Source organism: Podarcis pityusensis, assembly GCF_964106645.2.
Source record: "Podarcis pityusensis genome assembly, chromosome: 1".
Taxonomy (NCBI): Eukaryota; Metazoa; Chordata; class Lepidosauria; order Squamata; family Lacertidae; genus Podarcis; species Podarcis pityusensis.
The window spans coordinates 92497755-92517516 of record NC_138028.1 but is presented as its reverse complement, the minus strand read 5'-3'; the positions used below and the strand labels follow the sequence as shown (position 1 = coordinate 92517516).

The 19762-nt window shown below is 42.3% G+C and overlaps 1 protein-coding gene across 10 annotated transcripts in view; it reads left to right on the top strand.

Annotated features, from left to right (window-relative positions):
• The window catches only part of SEMA5B (semaphorin 5B), a 355160-nt gene that overhangs the window by 222951 nt on the left and 112447 nt on the right, over positions 1-19762 (top strand). For all 10 annotated transcript variants that reach the window (XM_081006115.1, XM_081006112.1, XM_081006113.1 and 7 more), the window contains one exon: positions 3976-4021. In XM_081006115.1, the coding sequence (XP_080862241.1) occupies positions 3976-4021 (46 nt within the window). The remainder of the gene's footprint in view (positions 1-3975; positions 4022-19762) is intronic.

Sequence of the window (19762 nt, the reverse complement as noted above, 5' to 3'; positions counted from 1 at the left end):
TACCTGTATTGATGGAACTTGAGTCACTTTGTTGTTTCTTGTTTCTGCATTTCCCCCTCCCCTCCCCGTGGGTGGCCAGGAATATTTGCATGTGAGTATTTGCTCATAAGTCCCACTGTAGGATGGAATTTGTAGTCCTCAGGTTATATGCACAGTGAGACACTGTGTATGCATGTTTGCTGTGTCAAAGTGTTTGTAGCCATTTAGTTGTACGAACACCAATAGATGTTAGGGATCAAACTTGGCTGTTTGGCATTGGTGGAAAAAGTCCGTTTTGTGAGATAGACAGATTTGGCAATGTTAAATGAGATGAGTTGGCGGAAAGAGGATTTTGAGAATCCAAAATTAATGTTACAACAGCATGTAAACTCTAATGAAATGCAAAGCTGTGAGAGAGATGAAATAACCTGGTTCAGCTTTAGAACTGGTTTTGTGGACTTGGATTTTTCACCTGGAAGTCTATTAGAAATCTCTGCTTCCTAGAATCTATATATGGAAGCCAGTGGTAGAGGTTTCTCTGGCACAAAAACCACACATTTTCCATATGTAGAAATCTGTTACATCTACTGTGGAAATGTCCCATCATTTCAACACCAACATGCCTTTATATAGCATGACATTTTATTTTATTGGCATTCTACATAAGCAGTGTTGACAAGAGCTTGGGATGGGGTCATGGTGCATCTGAGGAAGAAAAAATAAATAAAACAAAGGCCAACAGAGGGTTTTGGCACTTTTGTCTTGTTAGTGACCTGAGTACCCTAGCCACATTTCCCAGCAAGTTAATTGTACTGTATTGACAGCTTTTTGATCTGAAGATACTTGCTCTATTGATGTCAGTGGCCTCTCCTTTTCTCCTGAGAAAGCTGACTGTACCTGTTCCCTGTAATTAATATGCTACTCCTTATTGAGTTGTTCTTCATTAGATTGGCTGCCCATTCTCATTCAGTAGCCATGGAAGAAATAATATTAAAGTTGTTTATTCAGTCAAAATATACAGCATGTCCAGAAACCTGGAACAAGCAACAAATACTTACTATGAGTCTTCCAAAACCAATGCATTTAAATAGCATTCTTAACAACAGTATAGTAATTCAGAGCCATTAAACCTCAGGTTGCCCTGCTCTGGGTAAACTGGGACCTCAGGCTTATGAATGGTCAAACTCCCTGAGGAGCACATTGGAATTTTTTTGATACATTATGCATTGTATTAGTTTAGCAATGGCAAGATGACATTTCCCTAAAGGTTGTAAGAAAAATGCATGGATGAATTAGAGTTACAAATCAAAAGCCAAAGTTGGTGAAACTACACCAGGGTTCTGTGTCCGACAAGAAAAAAAATGAAAATAAATAAGATATACAGTATAACCATGGAAATCTTAAATTTATTGCTAGGCAGTAACAACAGAGCTTGTACACATTGAACCAAATGCCTTGGAGATGTTGAAAGGATGTGGATAATCAAATGTTTGGGTAAACAGAAGTTCTGTTTATAAAACATGGTACCCGCACATTCTTATGTGACGGAAAGCCTTGGCTAGCTCCAGGCAGTGAGACCACGGAGATTCTGTTGAAATTATAAAACACAGAAAAATTTATATTTAATGTATCTAAAAGCAGCCGACTGCTCACTGTCTTCTTGGTCTTTCTGACTTGAAGAAGGACAGTTATTTTGTTACCCATATATTAGCATTCTGGCTTATTTCTAGAATATGGATTAAGGATGCTTTCTTGCATTGCCTTTGTGGTGTGGCAGCTGCTGCAGTGGACTGGAGTCCTTGCTTCACTTGGGTAACAAGAAGACTGTTCTCATGCCTATGCTGACGTTGAGGTTCCTCACAATTTCTGTGTTGTCCCCATCAAACCCAGGGTGATACTGGTGTAGAGAGGAACTGCAGTGCCAGAGTTCCTCTTGGAGCTTCTGGGGTTACCTGAGTGATGCATGAGCTATGACAATACTGTTGACAGCAGCAGAGAGGCAAAACATGGTACATCTGAGGAGGAGGAGGAGGAGGAGGGGGAGGAGAAGAAGAAGAAGAACTTTTGACTTGTCAGTAGCTGTCAAAGGTAGATAGGAATCTTTTAGATGTGCATCATGGAGAGCAAGTGTGTTGATTATGTGATATGTTGTAAGTAGGCTTTGTGTGAGGATTTGGCAGTGTGTCCAGATAAGATTTTAAATGCAGGTGCTGTGTTCAGGACTTGAAATCCAAGTGGGAGAAAATTGAATTCATAAATCAAAGCCCAAGCTACCTTGTAAAACAATATCAAGCAGTTGCTTGAGTAAACAATTTTCTCAGCTCACAGAAAGAAGAAGAAAAAAGAACTTAAGAAGTGTACATGTTAGAAATCTTGGGGCTAAACTGTGTGCAGCATGGGTGATCCATGATTGGATTTCCTGATGTCATTCTTTTGAGGGGAGAGGCTTAAAAAGAGCCATAGGAACCTGTTTGGATCAGGGCTACTATAGTGCTGGTCAAAGTAACTTAACTTTAACTCTTTCCATTCATGCTGCGGTTTTGATCCAAATTGTAACTTTTCCAACCCTCCTCCACTGAAATTAGCTGTGGATAGCAGAACATATTTGCATTCTGTAGCTAATACCCTTTTTTTGGGGGGGGGGGTAATTTTAGTTGGAGAAAGCGTTCATGCATCTTTTGCTTTACCCAAAAGATACATGGAAGGGGTGTGCAAAATACAGCTGGCCTGCAGAAGCCATTTTTACTTGCACATGACAACATGTTTATGTGCCAGATAGACATCTCTGTGCACCCTCCCTAAACAAAATAGATTGTTTCCCGCCTATTTATTCTGTTCCTGCTTGATAGTGAAATTCTGTGGTGCTGATGTGGAATGATAGGAAGAAAGGCTGTGGTCTCAGATTTCCCTTTTATTTTTGGGCTTTCTGTTCTTCCCCAGATGTTCTGGTAAGTTGGCAATTTCCAGGACTCACAACCCAGTAAGCTACTGGGCCAAATTCAAGGTCCTGTTACTAGCATATAAAGCCCTAAATAGCTTGTGACCCGAGTACCTAAGACAGTAGTTCACCTCGATACCAACAATCTCAGACCCTACGATTGCCAGGTGAGGTCTTGATGGTGGTTCCAGGGGCTGCCTGGTTGACATTGACTTGTGACAGATCATTTTCAGTAGTTCTTCTCTGGTGGTAGAATGTCCTTTCTAGTGAGTTGTGCCTGTCTTCATCACCATTTACTTTCAGGAGGAATTTGAAAACCTTTCTGTTTACTCAGGCATCTGATGGTTGAATAATACTCTTCCTTGCAACCCCAAGATTATTGGATGGAATAAAGTTTTTAACTGTAACTGCTTTTAGATGTTTTAAATTGTACTTGTTTTTAGGCTATTTTAACTGTTTTATAATGTTTTTGCTTTGCTTTTTAATTTGTGTGTCTGTTTACTGTCCTTGGCTCCATGGGAAGAGCTTGATATAAGTGCAATCAATCAATCAATCAGTCAATCAATCAATCAATCAATCAATCAATCAATCCCCACCTTATCTAAGTTGATATGATCATGTCACTGGAGTACTTTTGAGGCTCAGAACTTCTGATTCTGCTGTGCTTAGAGCCTGAAGTAGATCCAGTTCTTAGGTTCCATCCCTATCTCTCTCTCTCCCGTCTCTCTCTCTGACACACCCACACAAAGAGAGAGAGAGAGAGAGAGAGAGAGAGAGAGAGAGAGAGAGAGAATGGCAAGTTTCAAATCTCGCCAGAAATTCAGCTTTCTTTGTACAGGGTATTGGAGAGTCCTCTTGTTGTTACAAAGTTCATTAAAAGACGAGCAAACAAGGAGACCCCTTATTAGCTTTTCATTGCTTGGTGCTGCAGGATTGGTGCACTGTCTACATAAATGCTGCTTCTGAGCCACAGTAGTGCAATGATTTTTTTAAAATTCACTTTAAAGGTTTTGCGCAACTTCTAATACTTAAAAAGTTTCCTTTGCTTGCTCACACAGGAACTACCTCTTCAGACTCAGTCTCCACAACGTTTCTCTTATTCAGGTATGTTCACGTTTCCCATCAAATGCTTGTTCTGACTACATAATTAACAGGCTACACAAATAGTCTTTTTTAATAATAATAATAAATAAATGGTGCTAATTTGTTCTTGAAGTAATAGTGGAACTGGATTGGTCTAGAGGTCAAGACATCAAATAAGGCTTTCAAGGTCACATGGGCCCCCAGGTCCTTATGTTGTTGCTTTGCTTTGAGATGCATTTCCATGTGGTGCTCACACCCCTTTTGCACATTCTTCTCACTCAGAATATAATGCTGGGGGATGGGGATGGTGATTCTGCACTTTGTTTTTTTAGCTCAGCTCTTTCACCCTTTGCGTGTTGTTGAGCGAAGGAGGAATGGACAGGTGCCAGGAATGGGCATCGCATTAGAAGCAAAGTGGGTCTTGTGACAGATCGCCAGCGCAAGCTTAACTAAAACAATTGTAAAGAAATCCTTAGCCTTCATTAATGCCGACGTCAGCAGCTATCAGAGAAGCTTTTTACTATTCTCTTCCATCACTATTCCTGAGCTTTTGTTGGCCCTGTATGAGCAGAAAATGCTGAGGAGCTGGATTTTGTTGAATTCCTTAGTAGCAACACGTTAAGATGATAAGAATTTCAGAGGGAAGTGCTGTTTGCAAATAGGTGTCCTCTTCATCCTGATGGCAGCAACCTCACCGAAGGATCCTAAGCGTAGCAAGGGATTCAGTCATTATTTAAAACCACTTTAGCTGTATCACTGAAATTGCTCTCAAGTTCAATTGTAGTATGGGGTTTTAATAACATCAGTACTGCAGGCGGGTAAATATTACAGTTGGATCAGGCTCCTATTTAGTCTTGTTTCACATTGTTATGATCATGAAGTCATATGTGTACATGGCATTCTTCTAACGGATAAACTCGGTTCAGGTTCTTTAAATATGTGGTCAAGGACTTCACTCCCACAATTGATTTTGGGAAGTAGCGGTTTTCAAAGAACAGCACAAAAGCAGTTTCAGAATTTGGGCATAAGTTCTGAAAAGAGAATAGTTCCAGTTTGTCCTCTGTTGCTCAGATTCAGCCTTCTCCAACCTTGGCTGCACATTAGCTGTTGTACTGCAACCCCTTTTACCATTGCTGGACATTGCCTGTTCTGGCTCAGGAGGATAGGGGTTATAATTAATGCAAAGGAGCCAATCCATGACTGGAAACTGGGTAACTGCATATATTCAAACAAAGCTTGGAAATAAAGAGGAAATGGGGGCCAGGACCTCTGGAATACCCTTGGCACCTGCATGTTTTTTTAACAGATGGTTTAAAATGTACTTATTCTGGTCTGCATTTGGATAATTTATAATTCTATGCTATGTTTTTATTGTACATGTAAGCTATCTTGTGAGGTTACATACCCTGAAAAATAGGGTAAAAAATATAAGACAGAATGAAACAGAGCATCAGAATGCACCCCTTCAAAGGCTAGCCGACAGAGCCTGTCAGAGCACTGATTCCTTAGGCTTGGTGGACTAAGTGCCTCTGCTTCCTGTGACTTAACTTGAGCATTATATCTATTCCATAGAGTTACCTGGAGAAGTGATGTTCCAGGTTACAGTTGTTGGCAGATACTTTATAGTAATTTGCGCTCAATTAATAGGGTGCACTCTGATACTTGCTACCCATTTATTCTTCTTCTGAAATTCATGCCAATGCTCTGTTTGCATTGCTTCAGGATAGTTGTAGAAATTGAAAACCTTCCCCGCTTTCTTTTTGTCTCCTGCCTGTTATGTTATTCTTTCTGGGAAAGCACATTGGGTCCATTAATGCCAGTTAACAGCTTTCTGCTACACAGTCTGGATCTGTTTAGAAACAGGAGTGTACAGTATATGCTGTGTGATAACAAAAGCAAATGTTGTAGAAAAGCTTTTCATGAAGGTGGTAAAACGCAGGCTAGGATACAGGGGGAAATCTAGCTACTTGGCGATTAGCGCAGTTTGAAACAACTTTTCAGGCCACCTCTGGTGGCTTTTTATTTACTTAATGGCAAGTCCTCCCATCAAATCACACAGGCATGAAATTTGTATTAGTGGGAAGGATTTATACTTATGTTTGATTAGTGATTAGACACAGTTAGTCTCCCTCTCCAGATCACATTTGACAACGCCAGAGTGCCTTGTAGACATGCTCCCATAAAGACTGAGACTGCATCACAAGTGTCTCTACCTTCCTTTTCAACCAGAGGAAAATGTTGAGTAATTGTCATTTTCTATCTGTAGGCCTTCTTCCCAGAAGTGTAGAGACTTCTCCTCGTAGAAATGGGGGTGAGGAACCCTTTTCAGCCCATGGGCCACATTGCCCTTTGTGGGCTACATGCCAGTGGTGGGCGGGATCAAAAGCAAAAGTGGGTGGAGCAGCAAATGCAAATTTCACCTTGGCGCAGTAAGCTAGTTTCTACACACACACACACACACACACACACACACCCTCTATCCTCCATCCAGGCAACCTAGATGCATTATTAGGGTTCAGTGACGTATATGAGTGTGGCAGAAACACTTCAGAAGGGTGTGAGGCAGGGCTGGAGAGAGCGATGCTGGGTGAGGAGTGTCCCAAAGGCCAGAGAGAATGAGGTAATTGTGCCCCTGAAGGACCAGGTGCGCAGCCTGGGAGACATTTTGGACTCACAGCTGTCCATGGAGGCGCAGGTCAATTCTGTGTCCAGGGCAGCTGTCTTTCAGCTCCATCTGGTACTCAGGCTGAGACCCTGCCTGCCTGCGGACTGTCTCGCCAGAGTGGTGCATGCTCTAGTTATCTCCCTCTTGGACTACTGCAACACGCTCTATGTGGGGCTACCTTTGAAGGTGACCCGGAAACTGCAATTAATCCAGAATGCGGCAGCTAGACGGGTGACTGGGAGTGGCCCCCGGGACCACATAACACCGGTCCTGAGAGATCTGCATTGGCTCCCAGTACGTTTCCGAGCACAATTCAAAGTGTTGGTGCTGACCTTTAAAGCCCTAAACGGCCTCGGTCCTGTATACCTGAAGGAGCGTCTCCACCCCCATCATTCTGCCCGGACACTGAGATCCAGCGCCGAGGGCCTTCTGGCGGTTCCCTCATTGTGAGAAATGACGTTACAGGGAACCAGACAGAGGGCCTTCTCGGTAGTGGCACCTGCCCTGTGGAACACCCTCCCAGCAAATGTCAAGGCAATAAGCAACTATTTTACTTTTAAAAGACAACTGAAGGCGGCCCTGTTAAGGGAAGTTTTTAATGTTTGATGCTGTATTGTTTTTAACACTTGATTGGAAAGCCGCCCAGAGTGGCTGGGGAAACTCAGCCAGATGGGCGGGGTATAAATAATAAATAATAATAATAATTTAGAGAGGCTTGGAGGAGGGCCCCTTTGGCCCCCAGGCCTGAGTTTTCCCACCCCTGTCTTACAACTAGAACCATTCCGATATCAAGGAATCACGAACACAATATTCACTGATAACACCTATGATTTAGCATCCATTTCACATGTCTGTTTAAGATATTTAAATTAACAATTGTAGTGTATTGGAATAGTGCCAAGACCTAGGGGGAAAGTATTAAAAGATAGTTGACAGAAATGGATCTGTTGGACTATACAGCCTTCCGTAATAAACAGTTAGCCATTTAGCCCAAAGCATCCAATTAAGTCTAATTACATTTAATGTAAATATACCTTTAAATTACAGTTTGACCCACAAAGATTGCATTGTTCTGCTAAAACGCTCCCGCTTTGCTTTCTTTTGGCACATTGTGCCTCATTTCAGGATTCGTTCACTGTTTGCCAAGATCTGATATATTTCCTGGTGTGTGTGGTTTTTTCCTGAAGAACAATAAATTTAAGACGAATTTTAAATATTTTTACGTATGCAGCTGTCAAAGGAGTATTTCGAGAAACATTTGTTAGCTGCCAGAAATGGAGTACAGTGGTACCCCGCAAGACGAACGCCTCGCAAGACGGAAAACCCGCTAGACGAAAGGGTTTTCCGTTTTGGAGGCGCTTCGCAAAACGAATTTCCCTATGGGCTTGCTTCGCAAGACGAAAGCCCATAGGGAAATCTCCGGGACAGCGGGGAAGCGCAGCGCGTCTTCCCCACTGTCCTCGGACCTCCTCCCCCCCGCCCGGCATCGGAACGAAGCTCCGATGCCGGGCGGGGGGGGGGACGCTTCCTCCCCCCCCGGCATCGGAACGAAGCTCCGATGCCGGCGGGGGGGGGGAACGCCTCCTCCCCCCGCCCGGCATCGGAACGAAGCTCCGATGCCGGGCGGGGGGGAACGCCTCCTCCCCCCCGCCCGGCATCGGAACGAAGCTCCGATGCCGGGCGGGGGGGAACGCCTCCTCCCCCCCCGCCCGGCATTGGAACGAAGCTCCGATGCCGGGCGGGGGGGGGAATGCCTCCTCCCGCCGCCCGGCATCGGAACAAAGCTCCGATGCCGGGCGGGGGGGGGACACCTTCTCCCGCCGCCCGGCATCGGATGGCTTTCCTGAAGACTTGGGGTGGGAGGAGGGTTTTCCTTCCCACCGCCAACATTCAGAATGCTGTTCTGAATGTTGGCGGTGGGGAGGAAAAACCCTCCTCCCACGCAAGCCCCGGGAACAGAGGGAAAGCGCTGCGCGCCTTCCCCTCTGTTCCCCTACCTGTCCTGAAGGCTTGCGGTGGGGAGAAAAGCCCTTCTCCGCACCGCCAGCCTGGCAAGCGGTTTCCCTAGGAACGCATTAATTGATTTTCAATGCATTCCTATGGGAAACTGTGCATCGCAAGACGAAAAACTCGCAAGAAGAAAAAACTTGCAGAACGAATTAATTTCGTCTTGCGAGGCACCACTGTAAAAGCTAGGGCTGAGTGATGCAGGTGTCAGGACTGGTCGTTGTCCTCTTCAGATCACCACACAAACGCTTCTTGTTCTTTTATAAAACTTTTTATTGCGTATTAACAAAACATTCTTATAAACGGTTCTCAACTATTATTCCTCAGAGTCACTTATTTCAGATACCTTCTGAGCTCTGCTTCTCCATGACCAGCCACTCTCAAAATGGCGAAGGCGCCCTTCCCTTCGCTTTCCCGCTCTTTTTTCTAACCTCTTGGCTAGAGCTGGCTTGTATCTCCCCTCCTCCGAATCTGAGCTAGAACTTAACCCTTGCCTTTCCTGGGAACAGCCAGTCCCTCCCTGTTGTTCCTCTTGCTCTCTTCTGTTAGATTCACCGCTCTCCTTCCCCTCTTGGTGAATGCTTTCTCCCTCTGAGAAACTGGAAACTTCTAACTCTTCCCTGACAGCAGGGTGGTTTTTCCCCCAGTTGTACTTTTTCTTTTAATCAGAAAATGAACATTTTCTCCCATTTTGCATATAGCGGTCATTTATCACACTTACTGTATTCATCGTCATCCCCTATCCACAAGAAGAAAAGATTATCATACCCTTGAACCAAAGAAACAATGTTGTTTGGCTCATAATGTTAATATTTTCTTCTGAACACCAGTTAGGATTGAGGATGCTGTCGACATTTCCATTGCTTTAGTTAAAAATTTTGTGATGTGGATGTTAACCTTTTACATAAAGTGCAACTAAACAACATCTTGGAAAGCAATTCAGCCTAGCACTATGGCAATCATTCCGTCATTTCAGCTTGCCATGTGCGACAATCCTCTCCCCCCAGGAATTGTTCTGGGGGTTCTCCCCAGCGTCAATTTTTTTGGCAGGGTGGGAAGAGAGATGGGCACCCCTTCATTCTAATGTAAGTTCTTGTGTGGGCTTCTGCTGGGGGGGGGGGGACTTGTTACTTGAATCCAGCCTTGAAGTTTCTCTTTCTGTAAGGCTGTCGAGCAATATAGTTTTGTTCTTTTAAACCTTGATCTAATTGATGAAATCAAAGGGGAGATAACTTTAATGTTGGCTTCAGTATAGCTGGGCTCTTACTTTCAAATGGCCTTTCTGCATTTGAGACTGATGAAACGTTTATATCAGCTGTCTGCCTAACAGGAATACTAAATGATGATTCCTGCACACATCGTTCACTGTGTTATAAGTGTTTTTAAAAGGGTTAAACCCTAATCCCTGGCATTCACACAGAGGCCAAGAAAAGGGCTTTTTACAGTAGACTTCACAATTAAGAGATTAGGTGGGAAATGTTGCTTTTAAAAACAAAATCCCCATGGCATGTTTTAAGAAGTAAATTATGTCTGAACCAACTGAGCAAAGCACGTATTACTATTGTTTGCAAAACTGGGGCGCCTGGAGCACAGTTGGTGGTACGGAGTCATGCAGAGTGGTACAAAGTTGTACTTAGAAGCGAGTGTTCTTTGAAGCATAATGTTCATGCTTACCTCTGAATATCCAGGGTGCTCTGGATATTTTGGTTCTTGAGTGCTGTCTGTCTCATGGCATTATTCTTTGTGAATGACTGCCAGAGCATTTAATTAATTAATTAAAACATTTGTAAACCCACACTTTCCTAAAGTATATCAAGACAGCTTACAAACATGCAAAATATAATAAAACAAATCCATAAATATCCATAAAACCTGACCAGATACACCAATAAAGCATCAGTAGATACCTGTGGTTAAAAAGAGTAATTCATATTGTGAAGGCCTGTCTAAACAGCACAGTTTTCAGAAGATGTCTGATACAAGCCAGGGGTGGTTCCTCCCAAACCTCTACTGGCGGGGAGTTCCACAGGGTAGACCTTGATACACTAAAAGGCTTCAGGCCCTTAGTGAAGGCCAGCTAAAGCTCAGGGGTGTGGAGAACCTCCAGAAGTGCTCCATGAGATGATCTCAGTGACTGAGGTGGAGTATAAGGGATTGGATCAGGGTTTCCCAAACTTGGGTCTCCAGTTTTTGGACGACAGTTCCCATCATTCCTAGCTAGCAGGACCAGTGGTCAGGGATGATGGGAAATGTACTGCAGAAACAGCTGGAGACCCAAGTTTAGGAAACCCTGGATTAGATTATGTTTATCAATATCAGCACTACGATGTTTACAAACCAGAACAATATAACATACTGAGAAACACGCCATTTTAGAATTGCAGTTCACTCTGTGTGAACTGTCATGTTTTGTTGCAGCACCTATTTTCTACCCTCCTTTGGAGCTACCTTGCATATGGCATTCATCAGGTGAGGACTGCAGTGTTTTGGGAAGGCCGTGCAGCTTCAGTTTCCTCCTGGTAGCCCTCAATCCTTCTCTCATGTTAGAATGAAGGGTCATCCATACAGATGAAACCGAGTAGCACTAGACTAAGGTCAAGCATAAGATGGTACTTCTCCATGCAACACATAATTATCTTACAGAATTTGCTTCCATGAATTTGCTGGGGAAAGCCACAGGTTGAGGCTCCTTTTAATAAGGGATTTGACCCACAAAGAGAGGTCTGCCAATGGCCATTAGTCATTATAACTGAATAGAAAATCCACTATTCAGAGGCAGTGTTCCTATCAATATTAGTATCTGGCCACAAACAATCCAGGATTGCAGCTGACTGATCAGCAGTGCTGGTGAATCACTTTCATTTGATCCAGCACAGTTTTGTCCTGTGCTTACAGCGAAAATGGATGCAGAGGCCTAATTCATAAATGCCACTGAGGACTTTCATGCTCTTTGGCTGCTGTTGTCTTCATTAAGCCAGTAGTCTTATGAGTTTAAGTTAGCCTTGTATGTGAATGATTTATTATTATTTATTAGTAGACCTAAAACATCTATACCATAATTAATAGTTTTGGTAGCATTTCAGATTAAAATCTATAATAATGCTATGAGGCTAGAGCAGATACCAGTATACTGTATACTGATTTTGCTGCTGCACAGGTCATAACGTGTTTAGGTATTCGGATTCCAAGAGATAATTTCTCTATATTGAATCTGAGCAAGTTGATAAAGGAGGTTTCTAGTGATTTGGTTTGATGGGCATTACTTAAAGTTAGTGTTTGGGGTAAGGTTAACACACCACAGACAAGTGTGTTGTCACAAATAACTTGGTGTACTTTGCAGCATTTAATTATATGTTCCCTAAGTTTATATAATGGGTTATATAATGAATTATTTAGGAAGTTTATTTGGGTTAACCTCCGCCACACTTTTCTCTTAAGAGAATGCAATTGCTTCATTCAGTCCAGAGGTTCACTAAGCTCCCCCAGGGACAATTGATTAAGACAGAGCATAGAGGACACTGCTGTAATGAACTCTCGACTACTGCACAAACCTGCTTAATGTTTGACTGTTATAGTTTGCACTGTTTATGCATGGAATGTGTGTGTGGGTATCTGTATATTGTCCCAAGTATTTTCTGAAACTGAAAAATAAAGTTTAAACATAAATTAAATAAAAATAAAAAGCAGCGCCCAGGGCAACCCTGGGCAAGTCACTTTCTGTCTCTCAGCTTTATCTACCTCACAGGGATTTGCAAGGATAAAATGGGTAGGGGGAGTATATCATGTATTCCTTGCAGGAAATGTGGGATATAAATGTAATAAATAAGTAATAATAAATGAATGCAGATTCAACTGCAATGTTTGGGATTTAGCTTTGGTTGTACTGACGCTAATCAGACTGGAGTGCTGCAGGGCTGTGTAATTGTTGATGATGTTGTTGTTGCATGTTAGTTAAAGTGATGGCGAAAACATTTCAGTGAGTTCCAGCTGTTTAGTTCATGCAGTCTGCTGACTCTGTGTGTGACCCTCCCACCAGCAAACTGGGGAGCTCTAACATGAGGTGGGGAAGGTGTACAGGGCCGGATTTAGGTTTGATGAGGCCCTAAGCCACTGAAAGTAATGAGGCCCTTTATATGTCCAACTGTCCTTTGTCAACAACAAATTCTCACTGTTTTTTGCGTTGAATATATTCTATATGGTAATTTATGGACCTAATAGGTATAATAATAATAATAATAATAATTATTATTATTATTATTATTAATTATTTATACCCCGCCCATCTGGCTGAGTTTCCCCAGCCACTCTGGGCAGCTCCCAATCAAGTGTTAAAAACAATACAGCATTAATTATTAAAAACTTCCCTAAACAGGGCTGCCTTCAGATGTCTTTTAAAGAGAAGATAGCTACTTATTTCCTTCACATCTGAAGGGAGGGCGTTCCACAGGGCGGGTGCCACTACCGAGAAGGCCCTCTGTCTGGTTCCCTGTAACCTCACTTTTCGCAATGAGGGAACCGCCAGAAGGCCCTCGGTGCTGGATCTCAGTGTCCGGGCTGAACGATGAGGGTGGAGACGCTCCTTCAGGTATACAGGATCTAAAGCCATTTGCGCATGTTTACATGCAACCAGTCCATGCAGAATGTAGGCACCCTATATATAGAAATGAGCAAACCAGTGATATTTGAGGGAGCAGGCTAGCTGGCATTACTTACATCATAGGAGCCTACATAACACAAAAGACTGTTGCTGTATGTAGGTTTATTTTTTTTTTATCTTATATTTTGAAAATGTACATCCAGCTTTTTCCCCCTTTAAGCTATAACTTGTTTAGCTTATACGTAAATCCAGCACGAAAGGTGTAGAAGATGGAGAATGTTGCTTTTGGAGAGGGAATTCAGCTGACAGTATGTGGCAGGAGTGGGTAAAGCTCAGCCAGCAAAACGTTGTTTTCACATACTCAAAATAAGCCATGTTGTCAAAGGTTTTGTGTTGCCTAAAAACAAATTAGTGATTAATGGCAAAAATAATTAGCCTTTATTATTATTATTATTATTATTATTATTATTATTACTTACGGGGAGACTTGTCTTATGGGGGGGGGATTGCTATCTTTTGGCACTTTTCCAGAAGAAAGTGATATTCAAGATATAATTGATAGCAATTACCTCATATATAGCCTCTCTGCTCTATATGCAGTGATGAATGATGAAGCCTAAATACCAAACATTCACTTCTGTTTTTAACCCCTAGGCAAATCTTTCATTTCACTTTTTTGTCTGCCTGTCCGTATATTCATACCTTCTATTCTATAAAAAAGTGAAACTTTATGCCTTGGCCACAATTTTCTGGCTCCATTTGGACTATCATATCTTGGCTGAATATGAATATGGCTGAGTGGACCTTTTGACTGCTTATGTAGCTCCTTTGTGTGAGTGAGTGAATAACCAAGAAGTCTGTTAACCATAGTTTTCCAGTTTGGATGAAATAGTTAATTGCTTCAGACAAGCCAGGATATTAAGCAATGGTTTGTGTCTTAATATCGTGGCTTATTCTGGAGATTTTAACCTTAACTTCTTGGTTCAGATGAAACAAGAAACTATAAATTAATGAAAGACTTTCTCATTTGTCTGCTGGCTCATGTAAATGGTGGAGTGAATGGACACCGTGTATTGGCAAAAGGCTTGTTCACATCTTGGGTTATTAAACCTAGATATGATAACCTGAACATAAGAGAAGCTCTTAAAGCTTCTCACTTTTATACACACACACACACATATATAAAACACACACACACAAACACACACACACGGAGCAACTTGCCTTGTGGTTTATATTAGGGCTTTCTGTGAGTACTCAGTAAGTAATCAGTATGAATTATGGATTTCCCCCCCTGAAGCCTGATCTGTGTTCTATATTTGCTGCATTAAATGGACAAGTTTTAAAATGACCTTTACTACTTGTGAATCCACGGTATGTGACATCTTTGTGCATGATACATAACGTTTAACTGCTACTGTATTCCCATCTTGCTCCCCACCCCCCCAAAAAAAACCAAAAAGGAGAAAATGGGAAGTATATTGATATTTGTACATAGTTATCAGGATGGAAAGGCTAAACACCCACCCTAGCCAAGTACTGGCAAAGGCTGCATTTGAACATCATGTGAATAACCTGCAATAAATATACAGTCATACCTCGGGTTGCAAACGTGATCTGTGCGGGAGGCATGTTCGCAACCCGCAGTGTTCGCAGTCTGAAGCGCTGCGTCTGCGCATGCGTGTGACGTCATTTTGTGTTTCTGTTCATGCGCGAGCGCCGAAACCCAGAAGTAACCTGTTCCAGTACTTCCGGGTTCGGCACGGTCCGCAACCCGAAAACACGCAACCCGCAGCGTTTGTAATCCGAGGTATGACTGTATAATAATTTGGCCTGGAATCTGGAATAGTAACTGCCATTCTTTAATAATCCAGAAAGCTCTTGCCTTCACAGAACAATGTTGGCCCTGCTAAACCTTTCTTTCTTTATCACCATTTACTAGCTTATTTCCCTCCCAATCAGCTACATGCACAAAAAGGTCTAACTTATAAATCCCGTAAATAAACAAACAAACTCACTAACAGCGAGTAACAAGAGCGCATTAAAGTTTCAGTCATGCATTATATATAATGTATAAGTGCTTGGCAAGAGATGCATTGATCTTACAAAGGATGTAAATTAACCCTCAAATCATAAGTGGCTTACCAGAGGACCGTAACACTTGTCATTTGTTTAACATCCAAACCCTCTATTGTTTTATCAGTTGCAGTACTGACATAATACTGCTGCAGCACTTTTTTTTTATTTTATTTTATTTTATTTTATTTAGATTTATTACGGCCATTGGCCCATATCGAAGACAATACATCAGAATTTATCCATAAACAATACAATTTAAACAGTTCCAAGTTAAAACACCCTTATAAAACCAATTTTACTTTAGTTAAGTAAACACTATACACAATAAGTTCCCTCTATGTAAACCGCAATTCCGATCCATCAGATTTTGGGGGGTATACGTGTTAGTTCTGGCACTTATTGATGGTTCTTAAGTTTAGCTAAGCTGTCAGAAACACACAGTGATCCATTTCTCCTCTTTTGAAATAAAACATTACTCAGATATCTAGCGATTGCAAGGGATCTCCTTGTATCTTCATCGTTTAATAAGTATATTATTTGGGCTTCCTGAGGACTGTCCGCAATTCTTGATAAATATGGGGCCAGAAACTTGGACCGTGAAGCCGAATGTAATGGACAACAGAAGATTATATGATATAACGATTCTATAGATCCGCTTTTACAGTCACAGAGGAGTGAGATCTGTCCGTTGGAGAGTCTGTTACCCAACACATTTGATGGGAAAGCATTGAATCTAGCCATTATAAAGGCATACCTGTGCGTCACCACAGATAAGGTAGTTAAGTAAGATGGAAGTTTCGTTGGTGGTGTTAAGCCAAGGTTTATCGGCGAACAGGTGCCACCACCTGTCGCAATATTAAATTGTAAATCCATCTCCTCTAATTTGTGGGTTATAATTCTTTTGGCCAAAGTTAAATCCAATTTTAATAGTTCAGATGGAGATAGTCCTAGGGACACAAGTTTCCCATGTATTATTTTTGCCCAGGGGCTAGGGAAATCATCTCTCCAGAGACATTGTATCAAGTGGAGATTTGGAAGTTTATGCCATAAAGCCAACCAGTAACAGAGGATGCATTTCCATAATGTGGTTTCTAGAGATGTAACATTTAGTTCCAGTCGTATAGCAGTATTGCTTACACACCTGGGTAATTTTAACAACCTTCTTAAAAACTGGTTTTGGATTACCTCCAAATGGGTTAGATTAGCAAAGGACCCCCATAATGGGACTGCATATGCTATTGTTGCAATCACCTTTGCCTTGAAAACTTTTAACACTGATGGAATATGGAAAGCCCCATCTGAAAAGAAAAAACGCAATAGCGCATAGGAAAGGGCTTTAGCTCTGTTTAATACATATGCAACATGGACCTTCCAGCCCATGTTGTGTTGGAGAAAGACTCCCAAGTACTGAAATTTAAAGACTTGGTCAATAGCTTTTCCGTCTATTCTCCAATTATAGGTTTATCGACTCTTGGTGAAAATTAGGACTTTGGACTTAACATGGTTAATTGTAAGAAAATTTGATTTGCAGTAAACATCGAAGATTTTTAATGCCCTCCTAAGGCCGACTCTTGAAAAGGATAGGATCACTGCGTCGTCTGCGTAGAGTAGAAGGGGGCAACGATATTGGGCAAGACGGGGGGCGTGGATCGTTTCTTGAGCCTCTATCAGAGGCGCCCTCATATCACTTATAAATAGATTAAAAAGGGTCGGAGCAAGGATACATCCTTGGCGAACACCTCTATTGATAGCTACTGAGTTTGAGAGGTCGCCTGCCGGAGTGATTCTCACCCTAGCGGCCGATCCGTCATGCAATTTAGTTATTAGCCACAATAGTCTTTTGTCTATTCCCCATCGGGCTAGTTTTCCCCAAAGCAATCCTCTGGGGATGCTGTCAAAAGCGGCCTTTAAATCAATAAAGGCCGCACAAAGTTGGCCTCTATTTGGGGAGGAGTATTTCCGGGCAAGGTGGTATAAAACTAAGACCTGATCAACCGCTGACTGATTCGGTCTAAAACCAGCCTGTTCAGGCCCAATCAGGTTGTTCTCTTCGGCCCACTTAGTAAGCTTAGTTAACAAGAACCGTGCATATATTTTCCCAATTAATGACAATAAACTGATATTCCTGTAATTTCCCGGGTCATCTGTCGAGCCTTTTTTATGAATTGGAACAATAATCGCATCCTTCCATATTCTTGGTACCTTCCCACTGTTGTTTACGGCATCAAAGGTAGCGGCCAAGATTTTCGCCCACCAGTCAGCATGAAGTTTTATAGCTTCGGCCGGGACTAGATCAGGACCGGGGGCTTTTCCGATTTTAAGATTAGAAATAAGTCCGTGGATTTCTTCCGGGTCAGTGGGTGGCCAAAGAGGGAGCTGCTCATAGACTCCATCGATTGTATTAATATTAAGGTCTGGTAAGGCAAAATAATTCCTTAGAAAGGATTCCCAAATTGGGGCAGGAATAACTGTTAAAGGGTATCTTTTAGATTTTCTGTTAACCAACAGCCAGAATTTTCGGGAATTATGGGTACTTGAGGCAGCTATAAGTGCTTGCCAGCGGTTCAATTGCCATTCCTGTTTGGCCTTTTTCTGCACATATTTGTAAGCAGATTTTGCCTGGTAGTACTCCTTGGGAAGCGTAATCGCCCCTGAGGATTTGTAATCATTATAAATAGCACAAAGGTGTTGTTTGGCTTGTTTGCAATTACGGTTAAACCACGGTGCACCTATCTTGGGGTGGGCCCAATTTGCCTGGTGGGTTGGGACAGAAAAGAATGACGTGAGGTCATTCAACAGATTGGCAAATAGATTAATAGTTTGATCGTGATCATATGAAGTTATGCCAAGGGCTGAATAGGTTTGTATGATCTCCTGCTGAAAAAATTCAGAATATTTTTGAGCCTGCGTTACAGACCACTTTATACCCTTCACTCGTAATGCCGTATTAATACCCTCTACCGGGTTTTCTGCATTAGTATCTAATTGAGTTAGATGACCGTGCTCGTCCCCGTGCCAGTCTAGGTCAAACGTAGCAGCAAGTGGAAGGTGATCACTATAGTGAATATTGCCAATCTTAAAAGAAAGAGCTTTCGAAATCAGGTCACTCGAGGCTAAAAGGTAATCTAGTACACTGTTTGATTTTATGCCTAGGTGGGTATACTCCCCCGGTATATCAGGAGGGCAGCAGCCATTCAGGGGTTCTAAGTTTAAGCGAATAGCCATCTGGTAAAGAAGTACTCCAGCCTCGTTTACTTTAGAGTCTTTTGAGGCTCTCCCTAAGGCATGACTCAAATCATAATTGTCAAGGCATGGAGCAGTCCACCATTTTGCTTTAGTTAAATCAGCCCAATTTGCTGCTATACGTGCGTTGAAGTCACCACCAATTAAGAATTGGCTATTGGCATATTTGACTCGGCATGATACTAAATGATCTTCTAATATTTCCCATCTATCATGCAGTTCAAGGGACGAACCCCCTGGCGGGAGGTAGACATTAGAGATTAGCAGTGATACTTTTCCCCCCGACATCAACCCGGATAAAGCATAAGGGGGAGCAATCAAAACTAGTGAAAATTTGAAATGCAGCTTCAGTGAGATACCAATTACTAGACCACCTTTCGGCCGTCCTCCTTTCTGGGAGGGGTAAGCTGGAAGGGATAATAGGTCTGCAGCACTACACTTCTGGTGACATTTTGTAAGCGCAGCTAAGCTAGGAACTTAGCTGGCGCACACGTTTTAGAATAATCTCTTTATGGAGCTTACTCCCAGGAAACTGAGTTTAGGATTGCAACCGTAGGGCTCACCCAGACTTCCATTTTCCCTGTGATTTCTAGGCACATGCCTGAAAAGTGGTTCTTATGTCCTGCCACTTTCCCCGGGAAAACCCGCTGTTTACTGCCTAATCGGAACAAATCTGCAGAAAACCTCCCTTTTTCTTTATTTTGGAAGGGCTGCGGGGATCTTGGTTCAATTATTCATGTTGGGTGGTAAAGCCCCCATGTTGAAAACTTTTGGAATAGAGTATTCTCCATTATATGCACAATTACAGGATAGCCTCTTTATCCAAATCCTTCTTCAGCCCTAGTATCTTTGGACATAGAGTTCTGCTCCACTCTGCAACACAGACCGCAGCACGATTAGTGATAGCTCAGCAATGGAAGAACCAGACTGAAATACTCCTAAAAGTATGGGAAAATAATATCTGGGACACAGCAATGTCTGAATGTCTCACCAGACACAGGAGGGTAATTAAAGGCATAACATTCCAAGAAGTGTGGACCCCTTTCTTTAACTATGTTAATGACCAAAATCAAGACCTTGTTATACCAACCACTCAATATTCTCAGTGCAGAGGGTACATTAAGTACCGGTAATATGTTTGAAAGTATAATGTGTAAGTTTATGTCTAAAG